At 38.7% G+C, this 20,676-nt stretch overlaps 1 protein-coding gene across 7 annotated transcripts in view; it reads right to left on the reverse strand.

Annotated features, from left to right (window-relative positions):
* LOC127659275 (unconventional myosin-Ib-like) overlaps positions 1–20,676 on the reverse strand; it is a 130,923-nt gene that overhangs the window by 7,629 nt on the left and 102,618 nt on the right. The window contains exons 20-28 of one of the 7 annotated variants that reach the window (XM_052149017.1): positions 17,661–17,810; positions 14,716–14,784; positions 13,402–13,488; positions 13,089–13,175; positions 9,817–9,903; positions 6,883–6,969; positions 4,093–4,167; positions 784–918; positions 564–670 (exon numbers count right to left, since the gene is read on the reverse strand). In XM_052149017.1, coding sequence (XP_052004977.1) covers positions 564–670; positions 784–918; positions 4,093–4,167; positions 6,883–6,969; positions 9,817–9,903; positions 13,089–13,175; positions 13,402–13,488; positions 14,716–14,784; positions 17,661–17,810 — 884 coding nt within the window. The remainder of the gene's footprint in view (positions 1–563; positions 671–783; positions 919–4,092; positions 4,168–6,882; positions 6,970–9,816; positions 9,904–13,088; positions 13,176–13,401; positions 13,489–14,715; positions 14,785–17,660; positions 17,811–20,676) is intronic. The other 6 variants (XM_052149019.1, XM_052149018.1, XM_052149020.1 and 3 more) reach the window with 6 other exon arrangements.

A 20,676-nucleotide genomic window follows, 5' to 3' on the forward strand; every position in this document is an offset into this window, starting at 1 on the left:
GCATCTTCCCAAGGTCCTTTGCTGTTGTTCTGGGATCGATTTACACGTTTCGGACCAAAGTATGTTCTTCTCTAGGAGACAGAATGAGTCTCCTTCCTGAGCGGTATGATGGCTGCGTGGTTCCATGGTGTTTATACTTGTGTACATGTTTGTACAGATGAACATGGTACCTTCAGGTGGTTGGAAATTGCTCCCAAAGATGAACCAGATTTGTGTAGATCCACAATTTATTTTTATTTTACCATGATGAGGCAAAGAGGCACTGAGTTTGAAGATAGTGCTTAACACATCCACAGGTACACCTCCGATTGACCCAATTATCCTATCAGAAGCTAATTGGCTAATTGCCTAAAGGTTTGACATAATTTTCTCGAATTTTACAAGCTGCTTAAAGGCAGCGTTAACTTAGTGTATGTAAAAGCATTGTTGGAGAAATTACTCATGCCATGCACAAAGTACATGCCAAAACTATAGTTTGCTAATATTAAATCTGTGGAGTGGTTAATAAATGAGTTTTAATGACTTTATCCTAAGTGTATGTAAACTTCTGACTTCAACTGTACCTGTTAGGATACAAGGCCTTCTTATCTTTGAAGAGCTTGCTTGCTGCCAGCTTCTCGTCATAGGTAGCCTTCTTCTCCTCGGTGAACTGGCTGCGGTATTTCTTGCACTAGTTTGAGGACACCGTAAGGAAGATCACATAGTTAGATTACTATTAGTTTTAAATATGACTTGACATTGAGGTTAACGATTAATATTACAGATACATCCAAGGACACTGACCCTCCACAGATGGAACATCCTCCTGAGCTCTTGATGTGTCCCATCCAGGAATCCATAGGGTCGAGCAGGCCAGCTCTTATCAATCGGTGACATAGAAGGCATTGTTTTTTTTATGCCCAGGAAGTACTTTTGCATCTATACAATGAAACAGAAATTATTATAGTATGCAGAAATATAGAGAATGATGTGTTTAAAACCATTTCCAAAGTATTTAGACATATTATTATGGCTGTCAATTGATTAAATATTTCATCATATTAATTACATGACACGCTGATAAAATAATTAAATGAATCCATCATTATTTGCTGAGAAAGACCCCCAAATGAAGACAATTCATATTTATAAAATTTAGAATTTTTATGCATTATATAACATTTAGGGCCTATAATAAATATAGGCTATAATAGGGATTGAAATTCAGTTTGAAATAAATTGCATTATTGTGGCAGATGAAAGAAGCATCTAGACAATAAAAAGTTTCTTGAGAACTGTACATACAGTCTTTTTTTTATTCTCATTATTGAACAAGCCAACAGTTGACAGAATCTGTCTTGCATCGAGTTAGTCAATGTGTCCAGTTCTTGCTCTTGCATTCCGTCTGTGCTATTTAAAATTTTCACTCTGTGTACATGTGCGTGTCTCAGATGGACGCGTTTGGAGTGTCTCACTGGCATTCAGCATCATAAACGCTGCATTTTTAGGATGCTGTGTCAAGTTAGAAGTAGTGGAAACTTTGAAAATCGTGTCTCAAGATTCCTGTATGTGCTTCATTCGTCCTCCTGTTGTGCTTCCTCTTAAAGAGATCATTCATGCAAAAATGTAATTTCTTTCATCATTTCACATCTTTCATTACTTTTGTAAGTTGCTTTGGATAAAAGCACCTGCCAAATGAATAAATGTAAATCATTTACCCTCCCTCATGCATGCCAGATTTGTGTGACTTTCTTTTTCAGCAGAACACAAATGAAGAGTTTTGAAAGAATATTTCAGCTCTGCTGGTCCATAAAATGCAAGTGAAAGGATGCCAAATTTTGGAAACGCCAAAAAGCACATAAAGGCATCATAAAAGTAATCCATACAACACCAGTGGATTTAGGTGAATTAATGTCTTCGGAAACTAAACACTAGGTGTAAGAAACAATCAATATTTAAAGCTTTTTCCCCCAAAAATGTTTGCTTCCGGCCAGCTTTGCACGTTGACGAGATATTCATATGCAGATCCCTTATTAGCAGCTGTTTCTATGGACCGCAACACTGTTTGCACACAAAAGCAGTTTATGCAGCAGTCCGAGGCATCTCCTCCATTCACTTGCATTCAAACCGATTCATAAAGCTCTGCTTGTTGACCTTTCCAAGATGGTAAAAAAGTTTTAAATATTGATCTATTTCTTACACTCACTGGAGTCATTTGGATTACTTTTATGATGGCTGTATGTGCTTTTTGGAGTTTCAAAAATTTGTCACGCATTCACTTACATTTTATGGACCTACAAAGCAGAAATATTCTTCTAATATTATTTGTGCTCTTCTGAAGAAAGTCGTACACATCTGGGATGGCATGAGATAAGTTTCATTTTTGGGTGAACTAACCCTTTAAGTGAGTGGTTCTCATTCTGTGGCTGCGCTGCCTGTGAGGTTTGTAGAGGCACGCTGCCACCCATTGACGCAGCTCATAAAAACAGATGTACTTCAAACTTGAATGGCTCATATGGTGAAGTATAGGCCTCTGCAGAACAATAACGGGCTTTTCTCAATCTGTGGCCATTTTCAATTTGGGATGGGCATTTTTCAACTATAAAATGAAAGAAGGGAATATCAATGTAGTAATCAGTGGGCATTTTCAAACTATGATGGGTGTTTCTGAACTATCCAATGAAAGTAGGTAATCTCAATATAGTAGGCACATCGTGTAAAGTGCTTGAAAAATCCCCACTGATTGGAAAACGTCTATGGTAGGATAGTTCTAACTTTTATTATGGAATTTACGTAAGTGTCGGGGGCATGATTAATTGCATTCGTTTTTTTAACACATTATTTGTTATATAATTAAATCACACTAAATTAACAGCCCTAAACATAATATAATAATGTCAAACCATGTGGTATTTATTTTAAAGAAGCTCAATGCAAATTTTTTTGGAGTTATGGAATATGAAGCCAATTATTTTTTTTCTTCTCCCGGTTTCTCCCCAATTTGGAATGCCCAATTCTCAATGCGCTCTAATTCCTCATCCAGGTGGCAGAGGACGAATCTCAGTTGCCTCCTCGTCTGAAACTGTCAATCCACATATCACGTAGCTTGTTGAGCATGTTACCGCGGAGACATAGCACATGTGGAGGCATCACGCTATTCTCCGCGGCATCCACTCACAACTCACCTTGCGCCTCACCAAGAGCGAGAACCCCATTATAGCGATCACGAGGAGGTTAACCGGGCCAATTTGGTTGCTTAGGAGATCTGGATGGAGTCACTCAGCACACCCTGGATTCGAACTCACATCCAGGTGTGGTAGTCAGTGTCAATACGCGCTGAGCTACCCAGGCCACCCCAATGTGATCATTTTTAATTATTAGGCACCAAGTTAATAAGTTTTAGTATTTGTATATTTTTTTTTTTCAGATGTTTGCATTCATAGATTTCAGTTATTTTGTTTTAATGTTCAATAAAACACTGGAGTACTTGTTTGGAGAGGTCTTTGGACACTGACAAATAAAAGGGCACAATAGCATACATGGTTCCAAATGTTACAATTTTGATTGCTTTGTAGCTGACATGTTGGAGAATATCACCAAAGTTAATTTGATGACCTTTTTTTATAGTTTGATACCATTGAAGTTATTGAAAGCTCTTACTTTTGGGTATGCCATTTAAGCCTGAATTCATTTAAAATGCCTTCTGGCTTTAAGTGATTAACATTTCACTAAATGTCGGTTGTTAATTTACAAATGTAACACTTCATGGTTGGAGCATGGACAATATCTGTAGTAAATGTGATGAACAACACCATTGGTTACTCTGTTAGGACACCTGTGTGAACTGGAGGGGAACTGACATCATACATGCACTACAAATCACCATGGGACCAGTTGGTTAATAGTACTTGCAAAAATGAAGTGAAGTTAGTTCAGAGAAAAGCTTGAAAATCATTTGTTTGCAGATGCCACATGCTTCAAAATGTTATCATCAAATGCAATGACAATACATAAATTTTTAAGAGTGACTTTAGTGCCCAAAAGTGTCCAAAACCTTATCTTGCATAGTTTACACCAAACTAAACTGAATACATCAGCCACTAATTGACTTACGATTTTCTGGATGGTGAAGTCATAGATCTTCTTGCCAGCATTAGCTTTGAAGAACTTCCTGTATTCCCGACGGACCTGTAAAAAAGGCTTTAATCAATAACTTATTCTATTGTATTAAGACCAGTGATGTCAACAGGAACCGCACAGGAGACCGCCAGGACAGACAAGTGGTTCGTGACAAACAGGGACTTAAACCCAAAGAGCAGCAAACTGAAAGAGCAAAAGGCAGGATTTTAGTCAAACTGCTGTACACCGTTTTTTTGAGAAGTCACCCCTAAAAACCAGATCAAAAACACACAACAATCAGAGGAGAGAAAAACCACAAAGGTAAATGTCTTAAAAAGGTAACCAATAACAATGTTAGGAGCAGCATGCAGACAGCAAACAGGGCAGGCACACAGAACCAAACAACCAGAACTGAGAGAAATCTAAGTATCATCAGGCAGCCTCTGTAGTGTCAGTGATGTTAACAGGCCCTCAGCCCCCGGCCATCCAGTCTTTTGGCCCATTTCACACAGCTTGAGTAAGCAGAATGTAATCGAAGCGGCAGAGTAATTGCAACAGCACGCTTGCACTGTGCTTTCACACTGAAGTGTTTCTGCTGCATAATGAAGCTGTGGCTCTATACACAAAATAAAGTGATTTCTGGGATACTACACTGAGCATTTTCTTTAATAACAGCCATTCATTATAAAATGATTATTAGGAGTGGACCAGTGAGAACAATTACAGAAGACCACACCACAAGTCCAAATATGAACTGAAAAACTAAAAAAAAAGACAGCTTCATACAAGACCCCTACTTATGGTGTTCTGCACACTTAATGATGTAAATATGGATTAACTTGAGTTGTGTGTTGAATGTAATTCTGGTGCCGATGACATAAAAAAAGGGGACATTTCTTCTCATAAAGTTCAGGTTTCATATGGAAATATTGTAATTTGATGCATTTTTATTTGACATGGCCAGGGGCATTTTGAGGAAACATTAGAGGGTAGGAGTGGGGTCTAGTGATACTCTTCCCCAGGAGTGTACTTTTTACTTTTTATCTCTAAGCTAAACGTAAACATCAGAAGCTCTGATAGCCAATGCAATATCAACTAATAGATCCATATTTAATTAGGGAGACATTAAACAATTATGGTGACGACATTTAATTGAACATATCATTTTATACTAGATATATAACATAATAAAATTAGAAAACACCCTATCTTATATAACCTAGTCGAAATATAGTTATAAACTGCAGTATTTAACTAAATATTTCACATAAAAACAGACTGGGACATTTGGCAAAGTCTGACTGCATTAGGATCAAGTGAATAAGTGACTAATTTATGTGAACTAGTTTATTTACATAAACCATCGGAAAAATTTGGCTTAAATTATTTAGCTTTCCCATCGCTACATATGAGACTGGACTGTTTAGGGGAGCGTGTTTGATTACTCTACTGCTGCGTTGACAATACAATGTGACAAATCTAGTGTTTTGTGACGCTTCAGCGCTACTTGTTGAAAAATGTAGCTCGCTACTGGAAAAGCAACACTGTTGTGAAAATAGCTAAACTACCGCCACTGAAAAAAGTAGTTAATACAGTAGTGTCACTTAGTTTTTCTTAATTGAACTTGTTCATTTGATTTCACTATGATAGTAACAGTAGTGTCAGTAATCTCAGTTCAAAACTCAAACAATCTCCTAAGACTCTATATATGTATATCGTATTTTAAATCTGTGAAATAAAGTGGATCTATCTTTACAAAATTCCTCATAGACAAACCATATAATGTTGGAAAAAGACAACTGATCAATTTGGTTACCTCTCTGCAAAAATGCAAGAAGACTTTTTTTTCTGATTCGCCATTGCTTCTGTGTAGAGAATACAACTCTGCTCCATGTTTCTTATAGAGTTGGGGCTAAACTAAAATCATTCTGGGCTTGAGCACGTAGAGATGCCCCTGGAGACAACCCAAACTAAAAAACAACAAAACTAAAACAGACCTTACAAAAATCGAGAGTTCGTGGCAAATTTGCCACTGATCATCACATGCAAGTGAGCTTTGCAGAAAATTGTCCATTGGAGCCGAAAGTTTGCCGGAGGTTCACCACAACCAGTTGAAGTGTGGCGAACTTCTTCAAATAAGCTCATTTGCATGTGAAAAAAACGAGTGGCAAAATTGCGGCTAGTTTAGATTTTTTGTAAGGGAGATTTATCCCAATCTGACACCCCTGCGTAAAAGTAATGAAAATAAAAAACGTTGAAATCTTCACAAAGATAATAAGATATTAATGAAAGAGGTCTCTTATTTTAAGTCTATATTGCTCTAGATTGTGTCGATAAATAGGTTTGTGTGTTTGCAATGTTTTCAGCACTGGAACGTGCCTTAGAGTCACACATTTGCCATGTAGTTACAGCTTTGCCATGCTGCTTATGCGTTAATGCTGTAACTGGCAATATCCTCTTAGAGGAAAGCATGTCTCTAAACGATCCAGAGGAAGCTTTTATAAAGTTCTGGATTATGTGGGTCGATTTGATTCTGCTTTATGAAATGAGACACACAGAGTATCTAAAGCCGCACATTTCTAACACTTCGCCCTCGCTTACGATACCACTAATGCGTGTCACTGACTTCTACGTTAATGGACCTGTGGAACTGAACTACATTGTGACTCTGGGGTTAGATTGTACTGTTCGCACGTAGTGTTGCAACTGGTTAAGCGACACTTAGAGGCTGGCTGTTTGCATGCTTCCTCATCGTCCCCTGAATGACTAATGCCTTGGCGATACCTTTAATCCCAACCAGTAGGCCCAAATGACAGCGATGGCATTCTTACGCCTGGCTTCCTCCTTCAAGCGTTTCAGCTCTCTACGTGCCTGTGAGAGAGGGAGGGAGAAACTGATAAGTGTAGAAAAGAGGGAATCATTTGAAAAGCGGAGTGCTAAGAAGCAGCGTAACGCCATCTCCATGGAGAGGCACAGCGGTTGGAGTTTGTTGCAGTTTTACTGTGGAGAGCAAATTTCTATTCATGAGGTTACATGAGCGAGAACATGGGAAAAACCAAGAAAAAGCACAACAGCTCTCTCGAACACAAAACACACAAACACGCAATAAAACAAGCCACATCGACCTCAAGAAGGCACTCGACGGAGTAAAGCAAGGCCACTCAAATGAGGAGGGAGAAAACAGCATGCAGAGGGAAGTTCACATGGGCTTGTGGTTCAGACTACAATAACACTTAATGATTTCTGTTCCTAAACAATTCCATTAACGATTCTTTTAGTACTTTTGAGGAAGCACCATTTACTCAATCCTAAAACGGTTCTTGTGTCATGACATTTGTAATGAGGTAATGAGATGCACAAGGATCAATGAGGTTTGATGTTATTGATGTGTTGCCATCAGTATTTGGGAGTAGTTAAGTATAAACGATGTTCAATTTAACCTGTCACTCTATTTGTTTAACACTTATGAAAAGTAATTTGATATAACCATGACTGAAGTAACCATGTTGTTTTTTGGCTGGAACTATGGGTTTGATACAATTAGCCAAGGTTTTTTTAAATAAAAGAATAAAAAATCTCATTATAAATCTCAAAATAACAGTAATAATGTGTTATGAAATGTCTTTGTAAATCACGAGTGTATTAAAGAAAATTAAGCGGAGGTGCCTTTAAGAGTGCACGCCACAGCAGATCGGGGGTGGATTCTAATCGCAAGTGATCCTCCCTGTACACATATTACGCAGCCTGCGTAGGGCACCAACTCCCTAGGGGGCACTATCATACCCTAGGGGGGCACCAGAAACTCCACCAGCTGCCCTTACTCGCATGTTACACGTTATTCAAGGACCCTGTAGAGTTTGCGGAATACAGTCGATTGCCTCATGCTCGCACTCTCATCGCACCGTGCACCACGTTACCAGAGATACTGAAGTATTGATCATGTTCATATTTCATGATACTGTCATGGTAATCCAAAGTACTTTAATAAATACCATGGTTTTACTATTTCACGTCATAAACATGGGGTTATCACAGACCATGTCTGAAAATAAATAAACAAGTGTATTACCATGGTGCTTTTTGTGAGAAATATAACAGAATAGGCTATTATTTGTGATAAACGAAAAATTAAAAGAAATTAGGTACAGTATACGGCGTGTAATATATATATATATATATATATATACACACACACACACACACATATACATAAACACACACACACGGTTAAATACTCGAAAAGCCAAAAAATGTGACAAGTATTTATAATTACTACAAAAAGATTTTATCAGTGCCCTTTTTTAACCTTCCACCCCTGTAGTCTGTACACGTCACTGGTTTGGAGTAAATGATAACTACATTTTCATTTTTGGGAGAACTATTTCTTTAACTGAACAACCAGTCAGTAATTACACAAAATTTAGTTTACCTGAACCTTAAAAGGAATATTCCGGTTGAATACAAGTTAAACTCAATCAACAGCATTTGTGGCATAATATTGATAACAACTAAAATTTATTTTTGTCGTGCCCCTCCTTTTCTTATAAAAAAAAAAAAAAAAAAAAAAAAATATCAAGGTTACAGTGGGGCACTGACAATGGAAGTGATTGGGGCAATTTTTGAATGTCAAAGGTGCTGTAAGCAAATGTTTTCATGGAAAATTATGCAAAAAAAAATTTCTACTCCCTTAAAAATATTAATGAAATAAGTGTCCTGAGAGATCTCACCGGTCTCTGTGACAGCTGTAGAGTTTGTAATCAGCAAACAAATGAGTGCGGACATTGACGCTTGTTCTCATAGTGTTGTATTTGAAGTGGATCACTGAGGCTATGTCAGTTGAGGGCGCTATTGTGCCACTGTTGAATTTGACAGCAAGAGGAACAAACAATGCTGTTTTGCACGGTTTTGATCTCAAAATTCCAAATAATTTTTTGTGGTAAATCAACATTATGCTTCAAATGCGGTCGATTGAGCTTAACTTAATTGAACACAGAATATTCCTTTAAGTACACCACAACACAGTTACAGTAAGAGCTTTTGGTTTATTTCGAGTTGGATATGACAAAGTAATGACTTGAGGTTCAGTCAGATGTTAATACAGTAATCGTTCTGACTGATTCATTGAGTGAGCCGTTTTGACCGATGAGTTTGAGAATCATTTGAGATTCGTTTTGACTCTCTTGATTCACTGAAAGAAACTGCCCGAGTCATTCCTAAGTGAACTGGGTCACATTGTATGCTTGTTGCTACAGTATCAACCAGCATGATCAGTTCTTGATTCCCAACCCTATGGACTGATTATTAAAATAGGGCACTTGGTATGGACCGAGGTAGAGCCGGCTGTGATCCCAGCCTGCAGGGGAATTGGCCTGCTCTGCAGGGTGCCCGTCTGGATGAGCTGTAATTCATCGGTAGTCAGAGGAAAGAGGCTTAAAAGATCGCAGTCCGTTCTGCCCTTAACATGACACCCTCCAGCCCTGCTCTCTCTGCCCCATCCTCCAGTCCTCTGCCACCTCACACATCTACAGTAACATCTTCCTTTGGCTAGAATAAAGCGTATGTATGATTCATGCTTTGGGTTCTGAATGTGAGTGTCATCATGCACGGCAGATGGGATGGGCTAAGGGAAGATGGGTCATGCGGGTAATGGTCCAGTCCACCTCCTAGGTACATATATGGTGATGTGGGATGATGGGATGCCAAACACACAGCAAATACCTTGGTTCCTTGCCAGCCGGCCCATATGACAGACACAGCTTGTTTACTGCAAGCTTCATGCTTTAAGCACCGCAGTTCTCTCCGAGCCTGTCCAGTGTAGCGGTTAATAGGGATATCGAAGAAGAGGATGGAGAAGTGTTAAGAACAAACATTAGAAGCACAAGATGTAATATTTTTCAGAGAGAAATAATCAGACTTGTGACTCTTGCTAATCAGACTATTAATCTAATTTTCAAATGACCAAATAGACCCTTGGGAATAAACTTTTATTGTAAAGCATTTGGTATAGCAATGCTTTCTATATCAGTGTTTCTATAACACATGGTCAGCTAGGACAGACACCAGTCACTTTTTTAAAGCAGACTTTAATTTACTAATAAAGAATGGCCGTTTTGGAGATAACAGCCACTGCGTCTGAATATCAGTACTTCCCAAATAAATATAGTATGCCAAAAACAGTATGCCAATAGAGTAGTTTGTCTGAATCCTAGGTATTCACAAAACAGTAAGTGAAAAATAGCTAAATGACCAACTATTTCTTAACTTTACAGTCATGGCCAAAGTTTGCTGCTTCAGTATTTGTAGATTATTTTTTCACATGTTTCTATGGTATACTGGAAAATAATGATAAGCATTTCACAAGTTTTAAAGGCCTTGTTTTTGGCAAAAACATTCAATGTATGCAAAGAGTCAATATTTACAGTGTTGGCCCTTGTTCTTCATAACCTCTGTAATTTGCTCTGGCATGCTGGATATCAGCTTCTGGGCCAAATCCTGACTGATGGTGATCCATTCTTGCCTTATTAGTGCTCTGAGTAGATCACAATTTGTGGGCTTCTGCTTGTCCACTCGCCTTTTGAGGATTGACCACAGGTTCTCTATGGGATTAAGATCCGGGGAGCTGCATGGCAACGGATCCAAAATTTAAATGTAATGATCACCGAGCCACTTCATTATCACTCTTGCCTTGTGACATGGTGTTCCATCATGGAAAATGCACGGATCATCACCAAATTGCTCCTGGATAGTTGTGAGAAGTTGGTCTTGCAGGAAGTTTTGATATCATTCTTTATTCATGGAAGTGTTTTTGGGAAGAATTGTGAGAGCCCTCCCTTGGATGGTCTCGGGATGCTTCTCTGTTGGCACGACACAGGACTCATGGTACAGTTCACCTTTTCTTCTCCGGACTATCGATTTTCAAGATGTCCCAAACAGTCAGAAGAGGGCTTCTTTAGAGAAAATAACTTTGCACCAGTCTTCTGCTGTCCAATCCTTGTACTTGCTGCAGAATTTCAGTCTGTCCTTGATGTTTTTTTTGGAGAGAAGTGGCTTCTTTGCTGCCCTTCTTGACACCAGGCCATTGCACTCACACCAACCTGCTGCCAATATTAAGCAGCTCTGCACTGGTGGTGACACGATTCCATAGCGGACTCCTCAGGAGATGGTCCTGGCGCTTGCTGGACACTCTGGGACGTCCTTAAGCCTTCTTCACTGCAGTTGAACCCCTCTCCTTGAAGTTCTTGATGATCCAGTAAATGGTTCTTTCAGGTAAATATTCTTTGCAGCAATTTCCTTTCATGTGAGGCCATTTTGATGCAAAGTCTTTCTTTAGAGGAAATTATTGCTAACAAGAACACAATGATTGGAAGCACTTCTTCCCACCTTTTATAGCAATCAGTCTGCTCTTATACTCCAATCAGAATGATAGTGATTTCACCTGACTAGTACTCGTTCACACTTTCCCAGGTGCTGCTGATATGATTAGTAAAATGATGTTAGCTGGTCATTTTGTGCCAGGGCCAAAAAACAGTGAAATGTGTTTTTTTTTTTTTTTTTTAAGATAAACTACATTTTTGAAGCTTTTTGCAATTATTTAAAATGCATCTGATCACTCTGCACAATAATCTAGAAACAATGTGAATCACACCACAACAACTGAAGCAGAAAACTTTGAGAAACACAACATTTATTTCACTGCCAATACTTTTAGCCACGGCTGTAAGTGCAATATATACCAAGAAATGTGTTAATTGTGCTTAAAAGGTGCTTGTTTAACAAATCAAGTTGTGGTTAATACATCATATATTCAGGTCACGGGCAATACCCACATCCCCACATGAAGTATGTCCGGAATGTATTCATACTACTCTCATGCATACCTAAACAAAGTACTGTTAAACTGCGTCCTTTAACAAATACTGTTCATACTGTGACCGTACGCAATTTCGGATGCAGGGAATGTGCACCAGCCACAATTGCATTAAAAACCTCGATTTTTTTAAATACATTTTAATTACGGTTGCAAATAGGAAGCAAAACGGTTTTTAGAGTTTCAATATGAGTTTGAATTAAAATGGAACGAATTAATTTAATTAGTTTTCATAATACTTAAAAATAGTTATTTATAATGCACTTTTGTAACACAACATTTGTAAATTATTTAGAATGAATAACACCATCTATCATACATACTGTTCAACATATAGGGTATTTCCAGAAACATTAATGATAGATGATGCTTGGAAAACCACCTATATATGCGTCTAGAACTGCATTATATTATTTAAAGCGCCACTCCTAGCCCACCAAATGTAATTGCAAAAATAAACTTTGTTTTCAAAACAGCTTTCTGAATACGCCCTCTGTCAAACAAAGAGATAGCCCTTCCCCCAACCCATGCCATTGGTTGAGTCACAATTTTCAGAGCAATTTTCAAAGCGCCACAGTAAGACAGCACTTAAAGCTTTTAAGAAAATGTATCAACAAATAGCTTACTTGCAGTTGTCTCTGAATATTAATCTGGGATAGGAGAAAGTATTTTAACACAGAAAAAGTTGTGAAGCACCTGAGGGTTACAAAGGTCAATAAAAAGTCTTTACAGATTATATAGCTCATTAGGGTAAAAAAAAAGTGAAGCTGAATACAACATTAGAAAGCAGAAATAAGTTATAGGCGTAAACAATGTGGAGAGTGAGGAAATATATAAAAAATGTGAAGGGTTATTAAGTAGCAGATGAAAATTGAGTTTGTTTTAAGAACATACATTTCACACACACATGTTAAGATTTTCATAATCTCTGAACAGCATCAACTTAAATGTCAGCACGAAAAAAATAAAAAAATGTAAGTATTTCCCCATTATTTTCCCTTAAACATTACCTACAAGACGATAAAACAACATTAGTCACACACAAACAAAGGGGATCTCATTCCCAGCATGAGTGAGTCGAGGAGATGGGAGATGACTACGTTTCGGCAGGCTCATTAAATACCTTCGATCCGAGCCAGGCTGCCCAAATGACAGACACTGCATGTTTATTCCGTGCCTCCTCCTTAAGACGCCGCAGTTCCCGGCGGGCCTGCGGTAGTCAGCCGAGGAGGGTCAGGTGAAAGAAGAGACAGGAGGGCAAAGGTTATAGAGGGCCAGAAGAGGACAAAGAGAAACTGATTGAAAGCAGCAAGTCGCATCACAAGCAGAAGTGAAATTAGCACTTGAGAGTGAACAGAAAGCAAAAGCAATGGAGAAATGTCATTTAAAATGTAACCCAACAAAGTGTTGATTAAAGGAGAAACTCCGTTCAGTACCTGAGTTCCATGCCAGTGGGCCGAAATAGTAGTGACAGCCTTTTCGCATCGTTTCTTGAATTTCAGCTCACGCAGAACCTTCCGGGCCTGAGAAAAGGGACATGTTTACACAGTGAGGAAACACTCTGTGTCATAAAAGTAATGATATGCAGAAGGCATTTGTATGCTTATACCACGGTCTATTCAAATGGTTAGACAAACAGATATGTTTTGCATGGAGGAAGAGAGAAGAAACCAGGACCTCTCAAAAGGCATCTTTTACTGTCTGGTAAAACGATTTTACATGTAAAATGATAAACATCATCTAATATTGCTGCACTGCTCAGGACACCCGCTAGGTGTGTCACTTGATCGCAGATAGCAGACTGAAGCGCTGAATGCAGACTGTTTTATAACACGTAGCCTTTTGTGGCTTAGTAATTGCCCACAGACATATCGAGATTTAATTCTTTATTCAATCAGTCGTGCAGCCTTAAATGGATACCATACCGATGTGTCAGGGGTCAAAGTCTTCAGTTTCAGAGCATTTTGGATAGTTTTCCCCTCATTATTTACAGTAAGTACCACTTTTACAATTGCCACGTCAGCAAAACCGTTTTTTCCTCATTAATTTGAAAATGACAAAGAATAAAAATAAAATATTTAATGTTCTCAGAAGTGCCAACCCTTCTACATTATGTGGCTATTATTATTTTGTATATTCTTATTATAGATTGTGCATTTAAATTAATGGTTTTTAAATAGTTTATTATCACCAAAACAACTTGTGCCCATTTTTTCAATTATTTGTACAGCTTCTTATTTAATTCATTCAAATACATGTGATATTAAAATCACACTACTTGATTTGTGTCTGATTTAGAATGGGCGGAACTCAAGATCTTACAAAATCAAATGACAGCTGAAACTAATCAATGCTGGCAAGAGACCATTTCAATGCAAATCAATGTTTCATGTCCATTTATTTGTTAAGTGATCCTACAATAAGCAGGATAATGAGCGTTGATCATTTTCACAAAACAAACACCCACAGAACTACGACGTAAACTGGAGGTGAATTTTAGCTGTTCAGCGATTTCTTCACATAATTACATCTCTTCAATGCAAATTAATACTTAACATTTATTTATTTATTTGGTTAGTAGCCAAGTAATAAGAGGGATAATGTGCACTCATCCAGATGTTATCTCAAAATAAACCCCTTCAGGCTGATGCAAAAGTCCTCCGCTTCATGTTGGGATCCTGATCACCCTGTCAGGGTTCATTTTGTGATAACAGGCTGACTGTAAATTATCCCTTACATATAAATCTTACCTTCCATCCTCTGATGAAGGACTGAACCACTAAGGCAGAGCATCTGATATTCTGGTACTTCTTTTGTTGCTATAATCAAAAAGGAACAAACTTTAGAGGCACAATTAAAAGTTTTTTTAAAGTGTTAAAAAAATTAAACTTAAGTCAAACATTTTCGTGTAGCCTTCCACAAGTTGCTGGAATTTTAGCCCATTCCTCCAGACAGAACTGGTGTAACGGAGCCAGGATTGTAGGTCTCCTTGCTCACACATGCATTTTCAGTTCTGCTCACAAATGTTCAATCTGACTGAGGTCAGGGCTTTGTGATGGCCACTCAAATACCTTGACTTTGTTGTCCTTAAGCAATTTTTGCCACAACTTTGAAGGTATGCTTGGGGTCATTGTCCATTTGGAAGACCCCTTTACGACTGAGCGTTAACTTCCTGGCTGATGTCTTCAGATGTTGCTCATGATGCCATCTATTTTGTGAAGTGCACCAATCCCTACTGCAGCAAAGCATTCCCACAACATGATGCTGCCAGCCCCATGCTTCACAGTTTGGATGTTGTACTTCAGCTTGCAAGCCTCAACCTTTTTCCTCCAAATATAATGATGGTCATTATGGCCAAACAGTTAAATTTCTACTTCTGGTTTCATCAAACCAGAAGACATTACTCCATAAAGTAAGATCTTTTTCCCAATGTGCACTTGCAATAGTCTGGCTTTTTTATGGCAGTTTTGGAGCAGTGGCTTCTTCCTTGCCGAGCAGTTTTCGATAAAAATATTCGATATTTCGATATAGAACATGGTTGACTGTGGATATAGATACTTGTCTACCTGTTTCCTCCAGCATCTTCACAAGGTCCTTTGCTGTTATTCTGGGATTGATTTGCACTTTTCACACCAAACTACATTCATCTCTACGAGACAGAAAGCATCTCCTTCCTGAGCTGTATGATGGCTGCGTAGTCCCATGATGTTTATACTTGCGCACTATTGATTGTACAGATGGACGTGGTACCTTCGGGTGAGTTTTAAGGTAGGCCTTAAAATATATCCACAGGTACAGCTCCAAATTAGCCTACCAGAAGCTAATTGGCTAATTGCCTAAAGGCTTGAAATCATTTTCTGGAATTTTCCAAGCTGCTTAAAGGCACAGTTAATCGAAATAAACATTGAGTCAGTCTGGGATTACATGAAGAGACAGAAGCAATCCAGACAGCCTAAATAACTAAAAAGAACTGTGGCAAATTCCCCAAGAAGCTTGGAACATCCAATCTAACAACAACCAAGAAAAACTGTGTCAAGGTGTACCTAGGAGAATTGGTGCTGTTTTGAAGGGAAAGTTGGTCACACTGAAAATTGATTTAGCTTTATGTTTACTGGACTTTGGATGATGTTAATTGAAAAATGAAAATTCTAATTCTGGCACTATTTCTGAAGAAATCCTCACTATCTAACATTTTTCACAAGTGCCTAAAACTTTTGCACAGTACTGCATATACACTCACCTAAAGGATTATTAGGAACACCATACTAATACTGTGTTTGACCCCCTTTCGCCTTCAGAACTGCCTTAATTCTACGTGGCATTGATTCAACAAGGTGCTGAAAGCATTCTTTAGAAATGTTGGCCCATATTGATAGGATAGCATCTTGCAGTTGATGGAGATTTGTGGGATGCACATCCAGGGCACGAAGCTCCCGTTCCACCACATCCCAAAGATGCTCTATTGGGTTGAGATCTGGTGACTGTGGGGGCCATTTTATTACAGTGAACTCATTGTCATGTTCAAGAAACCAATTTGAAATGATTCGAGCTTTGTGACATGGTGCATTATCCTGCTGGAAGTAGCCATCAGAGGATGGGTACATGGTGGCCATAAAGTGATGGACATGGTCAGAAACAATGCTCAGGTAGGCCGTGGCATTTAAACGATGCCCAATTGGCACTAAGGGGCCTAAAGTGTGCCAAGAAAACATCCCCCACACCATTACACCACCACCACCAGCCTGCACAGTGTTAACAAGGCATGATGGATCCATGTTCTCATTCTGTTTACGCCAAATTCTGACTCTACCTTCTGAATGTCTCAACAGAAATCAAGACTCATCAGACCAGGCAACATTTTTCCAGTCTTCAACTGTCCAATTTTGGTGAGCTCTTGCAAACTGTAGCCTCTTTTTCCTATTTGTAGTGGAGATGAGTGGTACCCGGTGGAGTCTTCTGCTGTTGTAGCCCATCCGCCTCAAGGTTGTGCATGTTGTGGCTTCACAAATGCTTTGCTGCATACCTCGGTTGTAACGAGTGGTTATTTCAGGCAAAGTTGCTCTTCTATCAGCTTGAATCAGTCGGCCCATTCTGCTCTGACCTCTAGCATCAACAAGGCATTTTCGCCCACAGGACTGCCGCATACTGGAAGTTTTTCCCTTTTCACACCATTCTTTGTAAACCCTAGAAATGGTTGTGCGTGAAAATCCCAGTAACTGAGCAGATTGTGAAATACTCAGACCGGCCCGTCTGGCACCAACAACCATGCCACGCTCAAAATTGCTTAAATCACCTTTCTTTCCCATTCTGACATTCAGTTTAGAGTTCAGGAGATTGTCTTGACCAGGACCACACCCCTAAATGCATTGAAGCAACTGCCATGTGATTGGTTGATTAAATAATTGCATTAATGAGAAACTGAACAGGTGTTCCTAATAATCCTTTAGGTGAGTGTATAACAGGGGGAGGGGTGACACTATACACACACCTTTAACTAACCATTTGTAGAAATACACACTCACACACACTTTTTTTTTTAAGAGTTTCAGGCAGTATTTTTACATTATTCATATGGAAAGTGCAACAAACTGTTTATTACTCTGAAAGAAGACCACCTCATTGAAACAAATCATTTTGAAAGTTCTGTGATCAAACGTGCTGAAATTCAATGGCAGTTGTGGTTAATTGAGCTCACCGCATATCTTCTGTACCAGGCGGCAACCACCACCTGACTCTTCTTCAACAGCTTGAACTGAGTGCGGCACTTCCAGCCCCGATAGATCTTCTGGATGAGAGCTGCCAGATCTTCTAGACGCTGCCTCCTCTTCTCTTCCAAAAAGAACAGCTGAAGAAAGCAGTAGATTCCAGACATCGGTATCAAGATAAAGAAGAGATTACAGTGCATTTCCATTAGCATCAACATTGTGTTAAATCAGGGTTTGCTCAGACAAGCAGCAAAAATCTGGACATGATGCATATGTGCATCATACATAGTGCGCAGTGACTGTCTGAATCCAAAAATATTTGCTCTCCCCATTTAGTTAACAATATGACATTCACTATACAGTAATTACTGAAAGAGAGAATGAGTGAGCAATTTCAGACATACAATATGTATGAATGTGTAGTGTACATATACATCACAAAAATAACACATACTAAGGTAGTCAAAAACACATGTGACCACATCGCATTTGAGGTGTAAACTCCAAACTGTCCTGAATACGTCCTGGACAGAAGTGAAGCTTTGAATGTTTTTCAAAGTTTCAAACAGCATTATCTTGACACAGTGTCCTAAAATGTAGCGGTTATGGTGTGAGACCAGTGAAATGTGATGCAATCAGGGTTTTTCCTTCATAGAGAATTATGAGGCGGCCGCCTCAGTCAAATTTCGTGTCACCTCCCACTGTTGACGAAACTCAGGCAGGCAGTCACGTGCACAGATAGACCCCAAGTGGTGCTCAAGCACTCGCCCACTTTCACTAGATAAGCGTCCTTTTTGCAAGTCATTTTTTATTTTTAATTTATATGTTAGTTTTTATAAAAATGTGGCCCTTGGCATCAATTCTCAATTAAACGTGTGCTCGACATCTGCATTTAAGTTGTAATTCTGTGAGACCACAACCCCTCCCTCTCTTTGACATTCTTTGTCACAGCCTCCACACAACATCGAAGTCTACCTAACCAGCCTTCATTTGTGACAGCCAGGTAAGGATAATGTTTGCCCTAAACGTTGACATTGTTTGCCACTGCTGTGAAATTAAACCACTATAAAAAAATCTCCATAGAGCCAGAACTTCATTAAGCTTAATAACAAGCATGCTAATCACGCGTTGACTCAAAATGGTGTCGTGTAGGGTTGGAAATGCCCCAAAATTCAATATTTGAATTGCTCCTGTTTGAGATGTTTTTATAACATAACAGTCAACCCTCAGTGGTCACCGGAGGCACTGGCGCGATCACCTGACTTTTTACCTGATAACAGCCGAAAGAAATACTCCGTCATTTTTGGTCATACAGACAAAGATTAAGACATCATTCGAAACTATAAAGGGTTTACTTTTATTTGTGTACACTCACAATAACAGGAACATTTTGTGGTTTTGCAAAATAAAGAAATCATACAGGATGCGCTTTCTGCTATCTCGTTCTCTGTGAACTTCTATCTGGAGCGCGTCACGAAAATGAACTGAAACTCAGCGTATTACTCGCCGACATGAAAAATATGTCAATAGAAAGCTTGAATTGTTTACTTTTAAAATAGGGCAGCCCCCGACCAAAGATTTTCATAGTCGACTAGCTGTCGTTAGTTTAAGCCATTAGTCGACTAGTTGTCATATTCAATAATGAGCCTTTAAAATATACATTTTACAAGCGCACGCATGAAGTGAGCCGCAGCGACATCGGCAAAAGCGGTAATGATTCTGAATGTGTCGGAAAAACCAGCAAGGAGAATGTCTGAATATTTGTTAAGTTATAGAGAGAAATGCACATTAGGGTTGTGCTGACAGACGATGATCTCGGGGATCGACGATGGTCAGAGTGATCGCCAATAGCTGATCATGATTTCAAGATGATATTTGGCTCGTTTTCCCATTAATGTATTAAATATATATAATTATTAGACTCTTCTCACTGACTAACCTTTGATCAACTATCAGGGGGCAGCCCTACTTTTAAATTAACAAAATGTAACAAATATTCTCATGATTCGGTTAGGTTAAATGAACGAAAACAAATATTCTCTGATTGTGTAATCTGTATGAAACCAACGAGAGGTACAGTCTTTCCCGTTTAGCGTTTTTGGAATAAGACTCATAAGAAGAGCGTGATCCAATACAGCCTAACACAAAAAGTGTCCCACAAAAGCTAATTTTCGCTCATTTTGTAGCGAAGTCTATAAAATCCATTATGTGTTTCATGGCCTTATTTCAGTGACTTAAAAATTACTGACCGCGCATAATCTTGATTTTCTCAAATATTCAAACATGTACATCTTATGTTTGGAGGCTCTTATGTTACAACATCTGCTGAGAAAGTGATGCAGTTTATTTATTAATTTAGTTAATTCTTCATGCTTGACATGATGACTACAATCATGTCAACTCTATCTGGTAAGATAAAAGGTAGCCTTTTTTATCATAAGTCCAAAAAACTCTCCAAACAAGTGATCTGAGGGTTTTACTGAACATAAGAACTACTTACATTTGTAAATGCCACAATAAACCAGAAACATAATTACATAGAATAAGTAACAAGTAATAAGATGAAGCACCGTTTCAGTTGTGCGCATGGTAAATCAAGACCTGTCAATCCAAGTGATCAGTCCAATCCAAGCTGTAAAACAGTGGCCGATTGGTCTTTACACATCGTCCCTTCCCACCATTCCCACCCACATACATGAGATCAGAGATGATCTTATTATCGGTTTAAGAGGTTAATCAAGTTTGCGGTTTGTTAACTATAAATGAACACATTAGCTGTTATGTTGTATTTAATTAATTTAATGTTGAACAGGTTAGATTTTTTAATGAAATATGCTATAAGTTGATAATTGTCGGATTGATATAAATCCGATCACTCAAACCACCTCTGGAGGTGATTTGAGACTCATTCTATTCGTAACTCAGTCAAGTGTAAATGCATCTGGCTGTTCAAGCTACATATGAAAACTTTACTCGGCCAAACGGTGCTATGTCTGCATGAGGAAA

The sequence above is a fragment of the Xyrauchen texanus genome, chromosome 18, assembly GCF_025860055.1.
Source record: "Xyrauchen texanus isolate HMW12.3.18 chromosome 18, RBS_HiC_50CHRs, whole genome shotgun sequence".
NCBI classification, from domain to species: Eukaryota; Metazoa; Chordata; class Actinopteri; order Cypriniformes; family Catostomidae; genus Xyrauchen; species Xyrauchen texanus.